The following is a 20,667-nucleotide window of genomic DNA, read 5'->3' on the forward strand; positions in this document are numbered from 1 at the left end:
TTGTTGCCTCTAGTAATTATGTGTCTGATTTTTGATTTCCAACCTATTTTAGGTTCATTTTAAGCCAGCCATATAGTATTTTTTTTAAGCAATAGTTGGGTTAAATAAAACTGCCCAGCATGTTAGGCAAACATTTAACCCAACTACTGGGTTAAAACAACCCAGTCACTAGGTTTGTTGATTTTCAATGCATCTTTGGTTGTTTTTAATCCAGCACTTTTTTAGAGTGTATTGTAAGATGCTATTCTAAACATACCTTTTTTATTTATTTGAAAGAAACCTCATGTATGGGGTGGTGAAACTGATGCATGTTTTCGGTCAACTCACTGACAAGTTCTACTACACAGACTGCCTCTTTTTCGGTGCCATCATATCTGCCACAGATCCAGGTATGTCATCTCTCTCTTTGTCCATTTTAATTTCGCTGTCGCTTTGTTCTCTTTTCTAATAGTATAAACATGCTGTTGTTGTTAAATGTTAAAATTTACCATCAGTTATATGCACTGCTAAAATTTTTTTTTTAACTGACCAGCAAGTGGAGCAACAACATGTCAGGATTTTAATACATAATCTCTTTGCTGATTTATGTGTGTATTTTTAGTCACAGTGCTTGCGATCTTTAATGAGCTCCATGCTGATGGTGATCTCTATGCACTGCTGTTCGGAGAGAGTGTCATGAACGACGCAGTCTCCATAGTGCTTTCATCGTAAGTCCCCCTTCAAACAGTATCAGTTTCTTGTTCCCTTTCTGTTGCTACAAAAAAAATGAGGGTAAAATCACGTTTTGTCTGTGGAATTTGGCGGGATTTCCCAGGCTGGCAGCACAGAAGGTGTGCTAGGGACATTTTTCACTGTAGTGTTCAATAGTAAAAACTAATGATGCTGTAACTCCAATTGGTATTTCAGGATGGCGCTCTGGCTCCCCCTTTTGGACACAATGAGCTAGAGCTTACTGTTTCTCATTTCTTGCTTCAGCACCTTTTACACAATTTGTCCCTGTAGTCAGAAAATCACAGCAATACAGTGTTGCATTTAGCTGGAAAAAATAACATGCATATAAAATAAAAATAATTTAAAAATGAAATGGCATTGGGTTCACATTATGCTTCAGGTCAGGTCAAAGAATTATTTAAAAATGTTATCTTAAATATGTTGTTTTCATTGGCTGCATTGGTCATAGATAAGCACAGTCAGTTAATTTGGATTGTTTTGTCTTTGGTATGAAGGTCAATTGTGGCGTATCAGCCTGCAGGAGCCAACACACACACATTTGATGCCTCTGCCTTCTTCAAATCAGTGGGCGTCTTCTTGGGCATCTTCAGTGGCTCTTTCGCCATGGGAGCAGTCACTGGAGTAGTCACTGCCCTCATATCCTTTTGCATAGTGTCGTGAAATTATATTTCTAAATATATCTAGGTTTATCTGAATGTGTTACATTCATGCCCTTTGAATGCATTGTGATGTTTATTCTTTTATTAATTTGCAAACTTAGTAGCACTGTAGCAGTATCCTCCTAAAGAGCATTAGATTTCTTTCAAGAGTACCTATTAAATACAGTTTGTACACATCGTTCAAAATTTTGGGGTCAGTAAGATTATTTATTTTTTAAGAAATTAAGAAATTAATACTTTTTATTCACCTTGGATGCATTAAATTGATCAAAAGTGACAGTAAAGATATTTAAAATGTTTCTCCAAATAAATGCTGTTCTTTATAACTTTATTTATCCAGAAGTTGTATCACGGTTTCCATAAAAATGTTAAGCAGTTGAACATTGATGATGATAAGAAATGTTTCTTGAGCACCAAATCAGCATATTAGAATGATTTCTGAAGGATCATGTGACACTGAAGACTACAGTAATGTTCCTAAAAATATAGCTTTGCCATCACAGGAATAAATTACATTTCAAAATATATTAAATTAGAATAAAATTTTATTTTAAATTGTAAAAATACTTCTCACTATTATTTTTACTTTGTTTTTGATCAAATAAATGCAGCCTTGATGAGCATAAGATACTTATTTTCAAAAACATTAAAACCCCCAAACTTTTTAATGGTAGTGTATATTTTAATGCACTGATTATTTTTATGCAATCTTTTTTTGCACTGATTAGCTAATCAGTGGGTGGTTTAAATTCTTAACTTTATCCACGTGACAAAATTCACAAAGCTGCACTGTTTCCCTCTACTGGAGACGGCTCTGTTCTTCCTCATGTCTTGGAGTACTTTTCTACTGGCTGAAGCATGTGGATTCACAGGTGGGTGTTTATGTGGGTAGATAATGAAAGCATAGTGGTTAATCAGCTAGGTTACCCAGAGATCAACCTATAGTATATATGCAACCCCTCTAGGAACAGCACAACATTTACTGTTGTTAAGTATCAACTGGAAAAATAGTGTCATAATCTGAAGTTTAAAAGATAATCTGTTCAATTTTAATGTGCTTTATTAGCATGAAAAATATTTAATGTTCATGGTTCAGAGCCGATAGCCTCGTGGGCAGCACTCCAACGTGTGGCGCAGTTGTGCTTCAGATTACCCGAGTTCGAGTCCCGGCTTGTGGTCCTTTCCTGATCTTATCTCCTCTCACTTCACTTTCTGTCTTCTCTCCAGCTGTACTGTCTAAATGCAAAAATAGCAAAAATAAATCTTGAAAACAAAAAAACAACACAATTCTTTGCGTGAAATAAAATCCAAAAACTTAAAACTCTGTGTTGCTGTACCTGGGAGGGTCAAGTGGTTGAATGTTGACATCCTTGATGTGTAAATGTGTGCAGTTATTTGCCCTTGTCATTTGATTGTTTTATTGGTCACCTCCAGCTGGGAGGTTGAAATTTCATCCCATCCTCCACTTGGAAAAAAAAGCCATATATAATGCTGATTTCCTTTACTATTCCAGGTGTTGTCGCTGTGCTGTTTTGTGGAATCACACAGGCTCATTATACCTACAACAATCTCTCGGAGGAGTCGACCAAACGTACTAAACAGGTAAAATATTTGGGCTGTTTTCAGGGGAAAATACATGAACATTGGATTCTGGTTTTCTGCTGTTAGAGCAGCTGGTATAAAACCAGAGTGATATGAACTGTGTCAAAGTTGAAAAAGTAAGGTATGTAGGAAAGAAGAAAGGGGTGATGGGAGCCCTGCGTATTCTACTTCAAAAGATGCTTTGATACAAGGGGGCAGCAAGTCGAGGGATAGTGCTAAATGAATTCCCAGCACCCCTGTTGTGTTGTCAGAGCAGTGCAATGTGATGAAGCAAGGTGGGGTGCATGCAGTAATTACGACACCCCTGTGGCACTGGATTTCTCTCCAGGGGCCAGACTCACTATTATCAAAGCTCCAGTTTGTGGAGAAGTTATAGCCTGGAGTAACAAAAATTGAAGATATCGGCCTCAGCTTTATATCTAACATATGTTATAAAAGCCAGTGTTGAGTGTAGAGAAGAGGAGCAGGAAGAGTTTGAGCCTGATTTTGCTAATTTTTTTTTTTTTTGTTGTTGTGTGTGTTAATGTTGTTTCAGCTGTTTTGTTGAACAACTGTGTGATTGTAAGGTGCAGACCGCTTCATGTGTGGTATGTTTCTTTGCTGTTGCAGTTGTTTGAAGTGCTGCACTTCCTGGCAGAGAATTTCATCTTCTCGTACATGGGCCTGGCACTCTTCACCTTCCAGAATCACGTCTTCAGCCCCATTTTCATTGTTGGAGCCTTTGTATCCTTGGGTCTGCTTACAACTGGTCACGTCATGCCTTTTTTACTGATCGGATAGCTGTCAGATTTGTTAAAACTGTTCCATTTACACTTGGCCACATAAATGTGTCTCAACAAAACGAATATAAATCCATTTACTATATGCAAATTTGGAGTTCAAGTCAGCAGAAGAGATCGTGCATTGAGCCTCAGGGTGCGATGCCAAATACAGTTTGGACATCTGCTTGATGAAGAGATGTTCAGCTATTCATCGGCGGTGGACCGTGTCTGTGGCAGTGTGTGTTGCAGTAGTGCTATCATATTTCTCTGGGAGCTGGTTTAACACTCTCTCATGTTTGTTTTTTTTACCATTTTGGAAGTAAAATTTAAATATGTGGCTTCAACAACCACATGCATTAAAATTGTCCGATTTCATTCGGAATATGCCTCAAACCACTTCCTAAAGTGGTTTAAGTGATCAAGTTTAAATATTAAACCCAAAACGTTTCGGAGGGCATTTACACCTGGTCTTTTTACGATTGGATAGCTATCCAATCAGAGAAATTGCATGAAGTGACCCTTGTCTTTCAGTTGAAATTAAAGTTTCACATAATTTTTTTCACATGAGTAGGTGGTAATATATATGAAATGAAGCTTGTTAACTCCTAGAATTTAACTTCAGTTAACAATTTTGAGAGTTTGACAGTATGTTACAGATATTTACCTGTGAACTAAACAATTTTAAAGACTCAAGAACATCTGGGTAAATTCAAGGCTGTTTTATCACCTCTTTTATTTATGTGATTTATGACCACTAGGAGGCATTGTGTACAGGTTTGAAAGATACAGCTAGTTACTTTACTTTTGTTTTAGAAATCTCTGTAATAATGTCACCATGTTTGTCAAGCTCCAAAAAGGACAAAAAGCATCATAGAAGTGGTTCGTAAGATTCCATATGGTTCTTATGTGTGCTATAAGGATTGAATACAATACAGTACTTGTTTTTAAATCTGATCTTGAATCTGGACAATATGCCAGTTTACATAATTGATCTTCAGCATTATCTTTGTTTTTATACTTTTAACTATCAATTTAAATTATATAATCTATAATACAGTTAAAAAGTTTGAGGTTGGTAATTTTTTTTAATGCCTCTTATGCTCACCAGTGCTGCATTGTTTTTTTGATTTTTGACTAAAATGGAGCAAACAAACTTTTTTTTTTAAGGATTCTTTGATTTAATAGATAAAGTTCAAAAGAATAGCATTTATGTTTAATGCATCCTTGCTGAATAAAAGTATTAATTTCTTACTTTTGGATGGTAGTATATGTCTTGATTTCCTTTAAAATTTAATTCATTTTGTGTGAGAAGAAATTTCCTTAACTTTTGGACTACCAGATAGCCATCTTTATCGGCCGGGCCTTGAACATCTACCCCTTGTCTTTCCTGATTAACCTTGGCCGAAGACACAAAATCAGTGGAAACTTTCAGCACATGATGATGTTTGCAGGTATGGTGACCACACCTGGCTTACTTCCACTTCTCTCATGCTTTCATGACATTAAATATGTGGAACTATTTAATAAAAACAACAAAGTGGAATATAAATCAATGGAATCAGTTTTCTAGTGTCCTTTAGTGTCAGACTCTTTGATATGAACTCTCAATAGATTTCAGCACCCTGCTGAAGGTTATCGAGATCTAAATTAAGAGTGAAATGAGGCATCAGAATCAGAACATCTCTAATAACGGCTCTTGATGTGGAGCAGCTCCCTCTAGATCAGCAACATCACCCTGCTAAAAGGGCAGCAAAGTGCAGTACCCTTAAAACATCTGATCGAGTGTGATGGCTCTGTTTGCCTGTTTAAGTTTACTGGCATTCTATTAGTAGCAGCGCTGTCATCCTTACTAAAATCTGTTGTGACTGCTGTGTGTGTGTTTGTGCTCTACAGGGCTGCGAGGGGCAATGGCATTCGCTCTGGCGATCCGCGACACTGCCACATACGCGCGGCAGATGATGTTCACCACGACCCTGCTCATTGTGTTCTTCACAGTTTGGGTGTTTGGAGGAGGCACCACGCCAATGCTGTCCTGGCTACATATCAGGTCAGAATTCAGGAGACCTTGATCAGTGCCTTATTTGACCCTTTTTTTTTTTTTTTTTAGAGTGAGATGGATTCAGGAGCATTTTTCATGCATAAGAAGCTTTTTAAATTGTTTGTAGGAACATTTTAGGATTTTTTTTTAATGGTTTACAAATGTAAAGACCTAGAACATCATACAGACTTTGGGTGGGCTCTTTTGACCTGGACCAGTAAGCTACCACATAGAAATGTACCAACAACTAATCAGAATACCTTAGCAACAGCATGGCAACACCCTGGAAATCACAATGAACAGCGAGGTGTCCATATTTAAATGAACAAGCAACACGTATACAATGTAAAATCGAGTTTTTCAAATAGTACAGTGGATCGACTCAGAGAACATTGAGAAAAACTCACACAGACTGTCCAGCAGGTGGCAGAAAAGCTCACCATAAGCATGTTTATTCATTTTATTAATCAAGCAGATTTTAACTAATGAAGTGTCATGTGATTTTCCTTCGTCTCATGACCATTTTGCGGTGTGATATATAGGGTATAACAAGCTTCAAGTTGAGAGACTGTGGCTAGTTTCACAATGTGCTTGTCAACTGCACCCTCTTCCATTTTGGTTTGGTAAAATTTGCGCAGAAAAATGAACCAGAGTTCTGCACTCAAGCAGATGGGGAAAAAGCTGGAGTTGTTTATGTCGCTGAGAGCTGGTGTTTGTCTGGCTGTCCTCAGCAGGGGCTTGCTGGTACGGTGCCATTAAGTGCTGCTAGTTTGTCAGAATAAAGAGGATTATTGAGGACCAGTGCTGATGGCAGCTGATGTAGAATGGGATTGAGAAGCTCACATTATTATCTGCAAAACTGCTGTGCACTCATTGAGTCGCAGATATGTGCAAGATGGCCACGGCGAGGTGAATCTAAGCTACGTTAACAACAGTATTTCTGTAAACAAATTGCTTTTGTCCTTTAATGCCAACAAATCAGGGGGATATGGGTTTAAATTCTTTTCAAACACCAACTAAATATCTTTGTGTAACTGAGAGCTAATGCACTGGCCTTATTTCGGCTGACTGGAATTAAGACCAGACAGGAGTAAGAACAGACAGACAGCGTTCATAACTGTAATTGTCTTGAGTCTCCTGCTGCTACATAATACTCTTAATGGAGGCTTTTGTTTAGCTTGCACTGCATCCCATGGATCATGATCACAATGCACTGATGCTTCTTCAGAGATTTTTGCATGTCCAGTGACTATTTAGCAAACATGACAATAACAGATGTCAGCTGCATGACGAAGTATTCATAAAAGGATTAAATGGGATATTTCAGCCCAATATTTAGATATCTTTATTGTTTACTCACCCTCATGTTGCTTGAACATTGAATGGTTGTTTTCTTGCACTCGAACCACTGTTGGTATTGTTAAAGGATTAGTTCACTTTCAAATGAAAATTGCCCCAAGCTTTACTCACCCTCAAGCCATCCTAGGTGTATATGACTTTCTTCTTTCTGATGAACACAATCAGAGAAATATCAATAAATATCTTGAGGCATCCAAGCTTTATGATGGCAGTGAGCGGTCATGGCTTCAGGGGGTTAATAAAGGCCTTCTGAAGATAAGCAATGCATTTGTGTAAAAGAAAATCCATATTTACAAGTTATGTGAAGTTTACTTAATTATATGTTTATTACGTAAGGTGAGCACATTAATTGACTTAATTTACCTTATTAAATTAACTATTTGCTCTACAAAATGCACTCCAAACCCCAGTACAGTGGGTACGGAAAGTATTCAGACCCCCTTAAGTTTTTCACTCTTTGTTATATTGCTGCCATTTGCTAAAATCATTTAAGTTAATTTTTTTTTCCTCAATGTACACACAGCACCCCATATTGACAGAAAAACACAGAATTGTTGACATTTTTGCAGATTTATTAAAAAAGAAAAATATCACATGGTCCTAAGTATTCAGACCCTTTGCTGTGACACTCATATATTTAACTCAGGTGCTGTCCATTTCTTCTGATCATCCTTGAGATGGTTCTATACCTTCATTTGAGTCCAGCTGTGTTTGATTATACTGATTGGACTTGATTAGGAAAGCCACACACCAGTCTATATAAGACCTTACAGCTCACAGTGCATGTCAGAGCAAATGAGAATCATGAGGTCAAAGGAACTGCCTGAAGAGCTCAGAGACAGAATTGTGGCAAGGCACAGATCTGGCCAAGGTTATAAAAAAAATTCTGCTGCACTTAAGGTTCCTAAGAGCACAGTGGCCTCCATAATCCTTAAATGGAAGATGTTTGGGATGACCAGAACCCTTCCTAGAGCTGGCCGTCCAGCCAAACTGAGCTATCGGGGGAGAAGAGCCTTGGTGAGAGAGGTAAAGAAGAACCCAAAGATCACTGTGGCTGAGTTCCAGAGATGCAGTCGGGAGATGGGAGAAAGTTGTAGAAAGTCAACCATCACTGCAGCCCTCCACCAGTCGGGGCTTTATGGCAGAGTGGCCCGACGGAAGCCTCTCCTCAGTGCAAGACACATGAAAGCCCGCATGGAGTTTGCCAAGATGGTGAGAATAAGATTCTCTGGTCTGATGAGACCAAGATAGAACTTTTTGGCCTTAATTCTAAGTGGTATGTGTGGAGAAAACCAGGCACTGCTCATCACCTGTCCAATACAGTCCCAACAGTGAAGCATGGGAACCTTTTCCAGAGTGCTCAGGACCACAGACTGGGCCGAAGGTTTACAACAAGACATTGACCCTAAGCACACAGCTAAAATAACTGTTGCATGCTGACTTAAACCCATTTGAGCATCTCTGGAGAAACCTAAAAATGGCTGTCCACCAACGTTTACCATCCAACATGACAGAACTGGAGAGGATCTGTAAGGAGGAATGGCAGAGGATCCCCAAATCCAGGTGTGAAAAACTTGTTGCATCTTTCCCAAAAAGACTCATGGCTGTATTAGATCAAAAGGGTGCTTCTACTAAATACTGAGCAAAGGGTCTGAATACTTAGGACCATGTGATATTTCAGTTTTTCTTTTTTAATAAATCTGCAAAAATGTCAATTCTGTGTTTTTCTGTCAATATGGAGTGCTGTGTGTACATTGAGGAAAAAAAATGAACTTAAATGATTTTAGCAAATGTCTGCAATATAACAAAGAGTGAAAAATTTAAGGGGGTCTGAATACTTTCCGTACCCACTGTATGTGTCCGTTCAGGCACAAATAGACGCGGAAGAGAACGGCATTCGGTGTCACGTGGATCTGCGCGGCTCTGTGCGTGCGTATGTGCACACATAAAACAGCTGCACATTCAGAATTGAGTTCTCTTTAGCGGCTTCGTGCACTCAAATGGTTTAAAATCACTTGAATGTTTAAACTGACAGGATCTAAAACATGTTCAAATGACAAACTTTAATTTTATGATTGTCAAACTTTGCAATTAATCAGAGAATCACCTGCGTATTGAACCGTGGTGTCTGGTCCGTACGGATTAACGATTCCTATACTAGACATCGCACACCCTGCGATGTGACTATCGCGGATGCGCACATTGCGATTTCGAGACTAAAACGATATATCATGCAGCCCTACTTTAATCCCTAAATTTACTCTCCTAAAGCAGTCCCTTGCAAAGCATGCTGGGAACTACGGATCCTGCCCAATTAGTTGTGACAACATTAATTTGTGCGTTTCACTCAGCAATGTTAAGTTGACTGAACAAACACTTAAGTAGATCTGACAATACTTATTTTTAGTAGAAACAACTCAGTTAACTTAAGTTCATGTAGTTACGTGAGTTCAAGTAATGTGAACAAGGATGGTTTGAGTGAAACTAACAACAGTGAAAGTTCATTTTTTTGAGTGTGAGCGGTTTCTACAATTTGCTATTGCAATTGATTTAGGTAAGGAATTTGAATAAACCCTAACTTTTCACATAACTTGCAATTCTACTTAGGAGTTTCACCTTGAAGATGATAAAATGGGTGAAAAAATTCCAGATTCTTACAGTGAAGAAAGGACTTGTGCCAGTAAGCAGTCATATAATAAGTAACACCTCATTATGCTAAAAATCAGTAACTGCATAGAACACCCTGAGTGTGAAAATGAGTTTTGAGTTTTAATGGTAAAAAAAAAAAACACTTAATCATTACTCATCAATGTGACGCATTTTTTTGTAAGTACCACAGCATGCAAGTGCAAATGTACTGTATGCAAAGCAGAGAAGAGGGAAAATATAATGAATGCTGATATTGATAATTTCCTGTTTCTTTCTGAGGGGCCTTTAATTTCCCTTTTGTATGCAGAAACCCTCTAAATATAGATTCATATATTTATTTAGTGTAACAGCACTTTTCTGTGTGGACTTGAGTTTGCACGTTCTCCCGTGTCTGCGTGGGTTTCCTGCAGGTGCTCAATTTCCTCTACACAGTTCAAAGACATGCCAGTTAGGTGGATTGGATAAGTCAAATTGGCTGTGTGTGAGTGTGAGTGCACTCTCAGTGATGGGCTGCGTCAGGAAGTGCATCCAGCGTAAAACCTGTGCCAAATCCAATATTTATGTGTGTGTGTGTGTGGATAATTCCGACCCTGCAGATGAGTGGAACTAATGCTAGGAAAATATATATAATTGTCAGAGAACAATAATCAGACAATACACCGGCAGATCAAAGAGACATTTAGTGTTTCTCTTATTTTAAATTCTGCACAGTAAGAGTAACAGTCCTCTGATCTCACAGTGCATTAATGTATTAACAGTAGTGATTTTTCTGCCAGCTGTGTTTCCTGATTATTTAGGGATTCCACTGCTGGCTTTTTGTTGTTCTACTTTTCAACTTAATTTGATGGATGTAATGCTCTTTCATTCTCCAAAGGGTTTCCATTTCCACAAAAGCACTACAATTGACCCCTGGACTAGCTCACACTACATTTTCCATGTTGAGTGAGGGCTACTCTCCAATACTCACACATACAGACTATTCTTAACTCGACTGTGGTTGTCTCCTGCTTTGGGCAACTGCAGGCTAATCAATGTGCAATTAAAATAAGCAATCAGTCATTCGTTGAAAACATTTTGCAAAGCTACTGTACTTAAGTGGGGATGAGAGAAGAGAGTCATGTCTAGCTCAGATAAACGGATGGAATGCCACTGCTATTTATTTTTTATTTTTTTGCCACTGCTGACCAGGCCACCTGAGATTCAAGAGAGGCTTTTGCATAGCTCCCTGTTGAAACTGGAATCGATGGCGTATTTTTAGGCATTTGTCAATGTAATGTCTGAATGCTGGGGGAAAAAGACATTAGAATGCAAAGCATGACTTTCACATTTATATTAAGTGCTGTTTTCCATAAAGGTATTCATGTGTCAATTGTATTTACTATTTTTATTTTTATTTTAATCTAACATTTATTATTTATAAAAAAAAAATTTCAAGAAAAGCCTATATACAGTATTGACACTTTTGAAATGGCCTGACAGTGGTTGAAGGCTGTCTGTTGCTCAAGATCTAAGCCATATGACTGTCTTCTACATTGGTTTAGATTTTCTTCCTCTGTGTTGGCTAGTTCTCCCTTTTCTAGAACAGTCCCGGGAGGTTCCACTTACTCTATAAACATTGAGCTCAGAGCACAGAGAGCCAATTCAGAGCAGGAATGTGAAGCCCCAAACACTTTTTATGTATCGGATAGGAAATGTCTGTTTTGCAGAGGAGTTTAAATGTATTTCGAACTACATGATTTGGTTTCTTCTGTCTCAGTGTGCCAAAAAAAGGCCATTTAACTATTGTATCCCTTTTTGGGAATGTTATTTTCCTCAACATTTTAATTTTGTTACATTTTTCATGTGACACGAATAGCAATACAAAGACACAAAGACCAACATTTGGAGTCTAAGAAACACCGGAGTGTGAAGTTTTTCTCACTTTTCTGAGTAGAAGCTGTTAGGATGTTTGTTTGCAGGGCTGGTCTCAAGAGTTGTGTGTTGTGCTCAGGGTTGGAGAGTCTTCTGCTGCCGAGAAGGAGAGGCTGCGTAGACTGAGGAATTACATCAGGTGATGATGGACTTTGCAATCTTGTACAGGTGGCGGTGACCTTTTGACCTCACTTTGTACAATGCACAATAAAAGCAGTCTTTTGTGTGGGTGCTTGATACTGTAATGTCTGGGCTTCTGCTTTAATCAAGCACTTATGTCTTTTTTGCTTAAGACTCTATTGCACAGTGTTCCTGCTAAATCTGCTCTACGCCTGTTTTGTTTTATAGTGATGCACTGAAATGAAGAATCCTGTCTGAAACATCCATTTAGGACACACTGGGCTGAAAATACCTATACAAATAGCTGTTAAAAAATAACATCAAGAATTTGTTAGATGACATTAATACCATGACATTTTAACAAACATTTAATAAAATATTATGCACAATAACCTTTTATCTAATTTAAACATATTTACCATATAAAGTGCTTAAAGTGCCTGAAAAATTATGCTTTTTCAGATATTACCTTTCATGTATGTCATGTATGTAAATAGTTTTGTCGATGTAAAAGTTCACTATAAATGGAGAAATAACCAAACCTAAAAGAAATAACCAATTCTGAACTGCCTGTAATAAGTCGTCAGTATTTCCAGTGTAACTTCCTGCACTAACCTACGCAAGTTGGTTATAAATTTGCATAATGGTCTTCATTTGCTGCCTGCAAACGGCATCTACTTTGCCCTTAAACACTGTAGTTGTACCTGAGGCCTGGAAGAGTGTGGTTGCTGCGAAAGCTGAGGAGGCTTCCGAAGCTGAAATTCAGATAAGGTAATAGCCATTATTTTACCAAAAAGTACTGTAAGCAGTAGACCAATCACAACAGACTTGGCCATCTGACTAGTCAGAGATTAGGCGCTCAGAAAGAAGTCGTTTAGAGAGAGCGAATCCTTTATCAAACTTCAGACTTCAGACACTGTGAGAAGTAAGGTGATGCTGCAGTGTATATTATGAGAAAATTAAAGTGTTTTTTGAACTTGGATGCATGTAAATAGATTGTAGGAGAACATTTAAAATAGCATAATAGGGCACGTTAAGAATACACAACTAAGGGCAAATGAAAACCATTCATTTGTTGCTCTTTTGTCCGGATTTCTTTACAAGAATCTCTCAGTTGCTGTTTACATTAAATGTAATTACCAAGAAAAACCAAGATATTTTTTCACTTGAATGTTGCTTTGTCAGTGTTTCTCTGTCTAGTATCAGTTCTATTCTGTTGTATTATCTGTAAAAATCTTCTTCTTCTTCTCTGCTCAGTATAGCACCCCTTTATATGCATTTAACTTCCTCAGCACACTCAAATGTTTGTTCTTAGTGGTTAGTCTCCATATTGTGCCAGTGCATTTCTTCCAGGGCTGTTTTTAAAACTGGTGGGAGTCACTTTGAAAGAATGTGTGTGTGCTGTCGCTCCTGTTTTCACATTGATGTGCTAAAGGAAATCTGTACACAAAGCTCACTGGCAAAGACTCGACACTGGCTTAAGACTGCAGATGAGTAATACCAAGGCATCAAAAGAAACCAGATTAGGCATTCAAAATTAATATGCTTCCACTTATACCTGCATTAAAATCCAACAATCTGCTGTCCTTGGCCTCAGTACATCTGCAACCGCACACAGACAGCTCGGCTGACAACGAGAGCTGCTCTGACCGTCTTACAGGAAGGATATGTTCAGCATCCACCATGTTGATATTCTTTCTGCAGCCGTGTGCAGACTGTGTAGAATGTGGTTAGGGGAGGCACGTGATACTCTCCCTTGATCTTTACTTTCCCCTTTTGTTATAACTGGCCCCTCTGACCTCCTTGTGACCCATTAATGTAGCCCATCCTCCATCTGCAGACGTAGTCATTACAGTAGTCTGTTTATATTGTTTTTACTTTCATTGATTTCCTTGTATTCCATTTCCTGATTTGTTTTGTCTCTTACTCTTTTCCTCCATTTTTTCAAGTCTTTAGCGTCCTGATTTTCCTTCTATAAAGTTCGAGCTTCCCCTTCCCCAATGTAACTTGCATATGAGCAAATCAACTCCTGTTTGGACAACTCTCTAAACCATTGGGGAGGGAAACTCTATTTTGTTTTACAGACAGTTCTCTTCCAGACGTGGTTGAAAAAAAACAGCAGCTTGTTAAGAGTTTGTCGCAGATATGTGTCACTGGCTTTGGCAGAAGCATGTTAACTCTTTTTTTCACTTCTCTATTTTAATTAAATTCGCCCACATTTTGGGAAACAAATCTTCCTTGCTGATTGTGATAAGAGATAAGACATTCAGTAAAGGCAAACTTTAACTACTTGTGAGAGCAAAGACAGATAAGTCAGCTCTTTGTTTTCACTGGCACTTGTCCACATGGGTGGAGAATGTCTGAGTATCTGCTAACCCACAAGCTCTGCCTAACATCACAATGAAGTCTCTGTTGATCCTTGGGGGTCAAAAGCCAGTAGCTACATCATAGCCACAGCTTTAATTGAGAGGGAGAATGAATTATAAGACATAGAATCAAAGATCAGTGAATGTGCTTGAAGGCCAAAGGGAAAGTTCACCTATTGTGTCACTTATCTCAGCAGAATCTCACCCTCTGAGCTCTTAAGGTCTGCTGGGTTCTCCTCGTGTTTCAACCAGTCAAGTAAATGGCAGAGCATGTGTGGCTGTTCACACAAGTTTGGCCTCCACTACAGACAGAAGTCTGGTGCACTTTGCAGCTTATTCTGTTCAAGAACCATCCTCATAAACAGGAAAAGACTGTCTGACCGACATAGACAGGACCACAGATGTTTTAGGGATGATTATCTGGCTGATAACGATAAGCCAATAATTATTGTCATGTTATGGCCAATAACCAATGAGTTATTTATGTACTCTTATAGCATTTATTAATATTTTGAAGCTTTTATTTTTATATCTTCAATTTTAATTTAAAAGTTTTTGTCATTAAAAAAAAATTATATTTAGATTTTATTTCAGTTTTAATAATTTTAGTACTTTGACTTAAATGAAAAGTAGAAATGTTTTTTCATCTAATATTCATTTTATTTTATTTTATTTCAGCTTTATTTCAATTAACAAAAATAATTTTAAACTAGTTAACAACACTAACCAATAAATGGTCCATATGGTTGATATTAAAATTTTATAGTTTTAAAAATGTAAAATAAAACATTAAAAAACTATAATAAATCATAAAGTGTATTTAGGTATCACAATGTTTTATGTACAGTATGAAAAAAATATTTTCGGATTATATTTAAGTGTTATTAAATTAGTATTTAGATTCAGTGAAAGTTAGATGATGGCAAAGTAATCTAAATGTAAAAATAGGTGAAATGAGCATGTACAGTTTTATATATTGAATATGAATTGATACTGATAAATAAAAATATCTGACAATGAACTATGGCAGGGCCGTAACCCCCATAGACACTGAGGGGCTGAGGGCTGTTCACAGAAGATGAGTGTGAATTCCAATGCGATGCTTTTCGTTTTAGCAGTGAAAGAGTTTGTGGCGAGTAAGTAGCTAAACATTTAATATTTTACAACTTATAATTGAAATATTCAGCAAACAACTCAATTATTATTATTATTTTTTTTTTATTTCACCATTTTGAATTGAAAACATGCTATTATTTGATTAATATGATTAATGTAATTCATAATTAATTGTGATGACAAGAAACATTTAGTGTTTTTGACATATTAGACATACAAATAAGAGTGAATATATATTTTTATAAAAAGCTTAAATTAATGACTTAACTACAATAGACCTTGAACTTTTACTATTCCTACTTCTTTTTCATTATTTCCTTAATTAATCTTTTTTATTATTTAATTCCTTTTAATTAAAAAAAATTACCCCAGTACCCCCATGGCACTGATATTTTTTTAAAACTTTGTTTTAACTAGATGTTTAGGCCTGTGACCAACCAAAGAAAACAAATGAGTGGAATTGTCTGTAGACCTTATAGTTAATTTCTCTAACTACTTCCCAGTGGAAACCTTGCCTTGCTGCAGTAGGTGTGTTGTGTGAAATAAGATCATAACATGATCAATATCTCTCTGCTTGAATCCACTGCACCTTTTATCTTTTCACCGTTCTGCTGCTGGTTGTTGGCTTTGCTAAAAAAGGTCGCGGCACATATGTGGCTGCATTTTGCACTGTGCTTTAAATGTCACATATGCACACTCACAGACTGACGTTCAGTTTCTGTCTCTTTCAGAGTTGGAGTGGACCCTGATCAGGATCTTCAGCCATGTGGGGACAGCTTCCAGGTCCTTCAGGGAGTAAGTCTCAATATGTTTTTGTCCTCCTGCCAATGAAGCTTTTACCTTCAATATATTTCAGGTATTAAACTATTGCTATGGACATAAGTGATGCTTTAAATTGTGCAAGAAAGGAGACATGTGCTAGCACTTTTTAAACTAACATAATGTTCCATAGACTGAAGGAAGAACTTAGCAACACCACCCAGAACACCCTAGTTTTATGGATTTGCACTCTTGCATTTATTTTGTACAATGTGCAACTCTCATTCTGAATTGCCGCCACCGACATCATACTGTTCCTTTTGCACTTTAATGTGAAACCTCATATATAGGTACTCCAAAACCACACGTAATTTCATTCTTCCGGTTTCCTGCCTCTAAAAAAGCATGCAGCGTTTTTTAAGATAAAGAATTGTGGACCCCTTCAAAAGTGGCCATGCAAACAACCTTGATGCCTCTTAGCTGTTGGCAATGTGTGTCAGCACTGCTTTCCGTGTCGTGTTTAAAACCCGTGGGTGTTTTTGAAGAAGTGCAAATTCATGCACCAATGTAGACACACAAGTTGCTTTTTATATCATGAATTGTTACTCAAATTAGAATGGCAAAGCTAATTAGGAGTGGACACCTTGGAAACTAATGACATTTCTCCTCTGTTCATCCTGGTTTAAACTGGTGCCATTATAGGGCAATCGCAGAAATCAGATCAGTTGAAGCCAGTCATTTTCTGCAAAAGCAGAAGCACACTCTCATTTAGAAGAAAATGCAGTTAACAGTAGAAGATAATGAATTATAAGTAGTCAAAGAGTTGACATGCTCTTTGAAGAGTGCTTGTGCTTGCGACTGACCATAAGAGGTCAAACGCACTTATTGATAAACATAGTGGGATGATAAATGTAAACAGTTAGAACTAACAATCTGGGCTAAATTCATGAAAACCTTTTTTAAAGGAATACTTCACCCAGAAATGAATTTCGGTCATGTGTTCTAAACCTGTATGACTTACTTTCTTCTGTGGAACATAAAAGATGAGGTTGAATTAAATGATGACAGAAATTTCATTTTTGGGTGAACTATAATTTAAGACGTTTGTATGTTCTCTACAGTTCTTAAGAAATGCTTTAAATAATAAAATAAACTTTTTGTTTTGCACTGTAAATTATTTCTCTACATTACTGTTAGATAGTAAACAGTTAAACAGACATAAGTGAGTTTCTTGGAAGTCTATATATTGCCTAAGCAGGACATGGTCAGAGGGTGAGAGGAACTGCTTGGTCTTAGAGCCCTTTATTTCCCTCTGTCTCACTTTGACAACCCTTAGTATTTCAGTCTGGAACACAAACATTTGATACAAGTATGTTGAGTTACAATTATGGAAGAGTAATAAAATATAATAGAAGTAATACATTTTTTATGTAACTAGTATTGTAATGTTGTAATGCTTATTATTTGAAATGGCTCATTAAATTATTTCATAATTTTACTCCATACCCTCTAGTAAATATAAAATTTATAGAAAAAAATAAAATAATAAAGATTTTATTCTTAAGAACGTGTCAAACCCAGCCCCTGGTTTGTGTCAAAATCAAGGTTTGTGCATGGAGTGTTAATAAAAATTAGATAATAATATTAATCAAACAACAGTATTGAAAAGAGGAACTTACTGCTCTTAATTTAAGAGTTTATTTCTACATGCATGCCATTATTTTATTTGGTTAATATTAATGTTAATATTAAACTTTTTTTTTAAATAAAGTATTTTGTTTGGGAGCTTAATAGTTATTTTTTTGCTTTGGTATTGTACAGGTTTACTTATACTAGGATGAACTATTGAATTTTTAGTTTTATGACAACCCTGATGAGCATGCGTACAGATTTACTTTTGTTGATGAACACTTTCTGTATTTGTCACACATCTTATCTTATTAACAGTGGTCTTCACTATAGTATTAACACTAAAGGAATATGGTAAGCTTAAGGTAGGTTGCAGTATAGTGTTACTTTGAGCTTGTTTGTGATCGTGTTAATCTGTAATCTCTTTAACTGCGATGAAGTTGAAGCTGAACTTGTGAGATTAGGTGAATTTGGATAAACGTACTGGCAATTGAAAGAACAGCGAGACTTAATATTTCACTACATATACAGAGTCAACTGATAAATATGGATATATATTGTGTGTTAACTGTAGGTCAGGATTACTGGTTAAGTATCAGATTTCATTCCACTCATTCGAAAGTCTGCTGAATTTTTCTGTATGGCCTGGTATTATGTTGCCAGTAGTCATATAATTAAATGACAGACTTTACATTTTAAATATAACAGTTTAATGACAGGAAATTAGATTTATATGCAGTCAGTTTTTAAAGGTGCCCTAGAATTAAAAATTTAATTTATATTGGCATAGTTAAATGACAAGAGTTCAGTACATGGAAATGACATACAGTGAGTTTCAAACTCCATTGTTTCCTCCTTATATAAATCTCATTTGTTTAAAAGACCTCCGAAGAACAGGCGAATCTCAACATAATACCGACTGTTACGTAACAGTCAGGGTGTACGCCCCCAATATTTGCATATGCCAGCCCATGTTCCCAACATTATGAAAGGCATTAGACAAGGGCAGTATTTAACGTCTGGATGTGCACAGCCGAATCATCAGACTGGGTAAGCAAGCAATAACAACAGCGAAAAATGGCAGATGGAGCAATAATAACTGACATGATCCATGATCACATGATATTTTTAGTGATATTTGTAATTGTCTTTCTAAATGTTTCGTTAGCATGTTGCTAATGTACTGTTAAATGTGGTTAAAGTTACCATCGTTTATTACTGTATTCACGGAGACAAGAGCCGTCGCTATTTTCATTTTTAAACACTTGCAGTCTGTATAATTCATAAACACAACTTCATTCCTTATAAATCTCTCCAACAGTGTAGCATTAGCCGTTAGCCACGGAGCATAGCCTCAAACGCATTCAGAATCAAATGTAAACATCCAAATAAATACTATACTCACATGACCCGAAGCATGCATGCAGCATACATGACGAACATCTTGTAAAGATCCATTTGAGGGTTATATTAGCTGTGTGAACTTTGTAAATGCACTGTATTATAGAGTCGCGAGCTCGATGGGCAGGGAGCATGAGATTTAAAGGGCCAGCAGCCCTGAATCGGTGCATATTTAAAATGCCTCAAAATAGGCAGTTAAAAAAATGTATTTAAAAAAATCTATGGGGTATTTTGAGCTGACACTTCACAGACACATTCAGGGGACACCTTAGACTTATATTACATCTTGTAAAAAAACATTCGATGGCACTTTTAATTTGTAATGTTAGACAAGTGGCTTGTAAGTAGATGGAAAATATATTTTCACTTCAATTATTTTTTTTGGTACAGAAAATACACACTGCATTTTTAAGCCTTTATTACTTAAAAGGCAGACTTGAGCTAACATTTAAAGTGTCCGCATTCTAAACCTTTGATTTACTACTTCTAAATATCTTCATTAGGGCCTTTTGCACCTAATGAAGTCCTGGTGCAAATGCCACAGGAACATGGCTGGGGGGAGAAATTAGTTCTCTGGGAACTATCCTAGGGGCTAGTTCCTAGAACTGAGTTCATAGAACTATTCGGTGCGAAAGCCACTAATATGCAGATAGGCCAATCACAGGCTTGATTGAATAGATGTTACAAAAACTGACTTTAGAAGTCAATATTATGGTTTTATTTCCATGATTTTCTTGTCTGCCTCAATAATGAATTGTACTGTGAGGTTATTTTAATTTAGGGCTTTTCTATATTTCAATATTTACTTAAGGTATAGTATATTATAATATATGTGAAAAGGTTTTCCTAGGTTGTACAAATGAGAATTGCTTCCTCTTTCTCCTCAGGATGGAACCCAGTCAGAAGGGCAGAGCAAGACCAAGCAGGAGAGCGCCTGGCTCTTTAGACTTTGGTATACTTTTGACCACAAGTATCCTTTCAGCATGCTATTCACAACAACACACACTTACACGCTTTTGTGGTCCTGTCATTAAGAACTCAAGCACGGCTGAGCATTACTTCTTGCATTCACCGTTCTATTCTCTGCTCTTCAGTGAGCATTGCCAGTGAGATTACTTTGGCTCCATGCAACTGACTAGCAAAAAACATCTGCTCCCACACCACAACAAACAATAGATACACATATTGATGAAACTCACTAAAGCAGATCTGGATGAATATAAATGCGGAGTGAGAGTTTGCAAGATTTCTTAGGATAGCTGTTTTGATCAATGATGTACTTCCTCTGAGGCCTTAACTGAGCCTCTAAAGCCCCAAACCGGCAGGCCTCAACCTTCTTGCGTAACTCCCCCTCCAAAAAAAACTCCAGTCTGAGCTCTGCACCTCAATGCGAGCTGCTGGAAATGTCATTGCGTACATTTTTTTGTGTGTGTGTGTGTGTGTGTGTGTGTGTGTGTGTGTATGGAAAATCAAATGACTGCAGTCCAGTTTCACAAAGTCTTTAAGTCCTGAATGAAGCAATCAGTGATTCTTGAGCTCTCAGCAGGGCCCATCCACTGCAATTA

At 37.1% G+C, this 20,667-nt stretch overlaps 1 protein-coding gene across 2 annotated transcripts in view; it reads left to right on the top strand.

The window, feature by feature from the left end:
- slc9a7 (solute carrier family 9 member 7) overlaps positions 1 to 20,667 on the top strand; it is a 40,953-nt gene that overhangs the window by 13,525 nt on the left and 6,761 nt on the right. Inside the window, exons 5-15 of one of the 2 annotated variants that reach the window (XM_067374848.1) lie at positions 277 to 389; positions 602 to 707; positions 1,227 to 1,368; positions 2,158 to 2,263; positions 2,905 to 2,993; positions 3,603 to 3,716; positions 5,094 to 5,205; positions 5,648 to 5,801; positions 11,791 to 11,850; positions 16,045 to 16,108; positions 19,990 to 20,072. In XM_067374848.1, the coding sequence (XP_067230949.1) occupies positions 277 to 389; positions 602 to 707; positions 1,227 to 1,368; positions 2,158 to 2,263; positions 2,905 to 2,993; positions 3,603 to 3,716; positions 5,094 to 5,205; positions 5,648 to 5,801; positions 11,791 to 11,850; positions 16,045 to 16,108; positions 19,990 to 20,072 (1,143 nt within the window). The remainder of the gene's footprint in view (positions 1 to 276; positions 390 to 601; positions 708 to 1,226; positions 1,369 to 2,157; positions 2,264 to 2,904; positions 2,994 to 3,602; positions 3,717 to 5,093; positions 5,206 to 5,647; positions 5,802 to 11,790; positions 11,851 to 16,044; positions 16,109 to 19,989; positions 20,073 to 20,667) is intronic. The other variant, XM_067374849.1, reaches the window with a different exon arrangement.

The sequence above is a fragment of the Chanodichthys erythropterus genome, chromosome 21 (genome assembly GCF_024489055.1).
Source record: "Chanodichthys erythropterus isolate Z2021 chromosome 21, ASM2448905v1, whole genome shotgun sequence".
Classification (NCBI taxonomy): Eukaryota; Metazoa; Chordata; class Actinopteri; order Cypriniformes; family Xenocyprididae; genus Chanodichthys; species Chanodichthys erythropterus.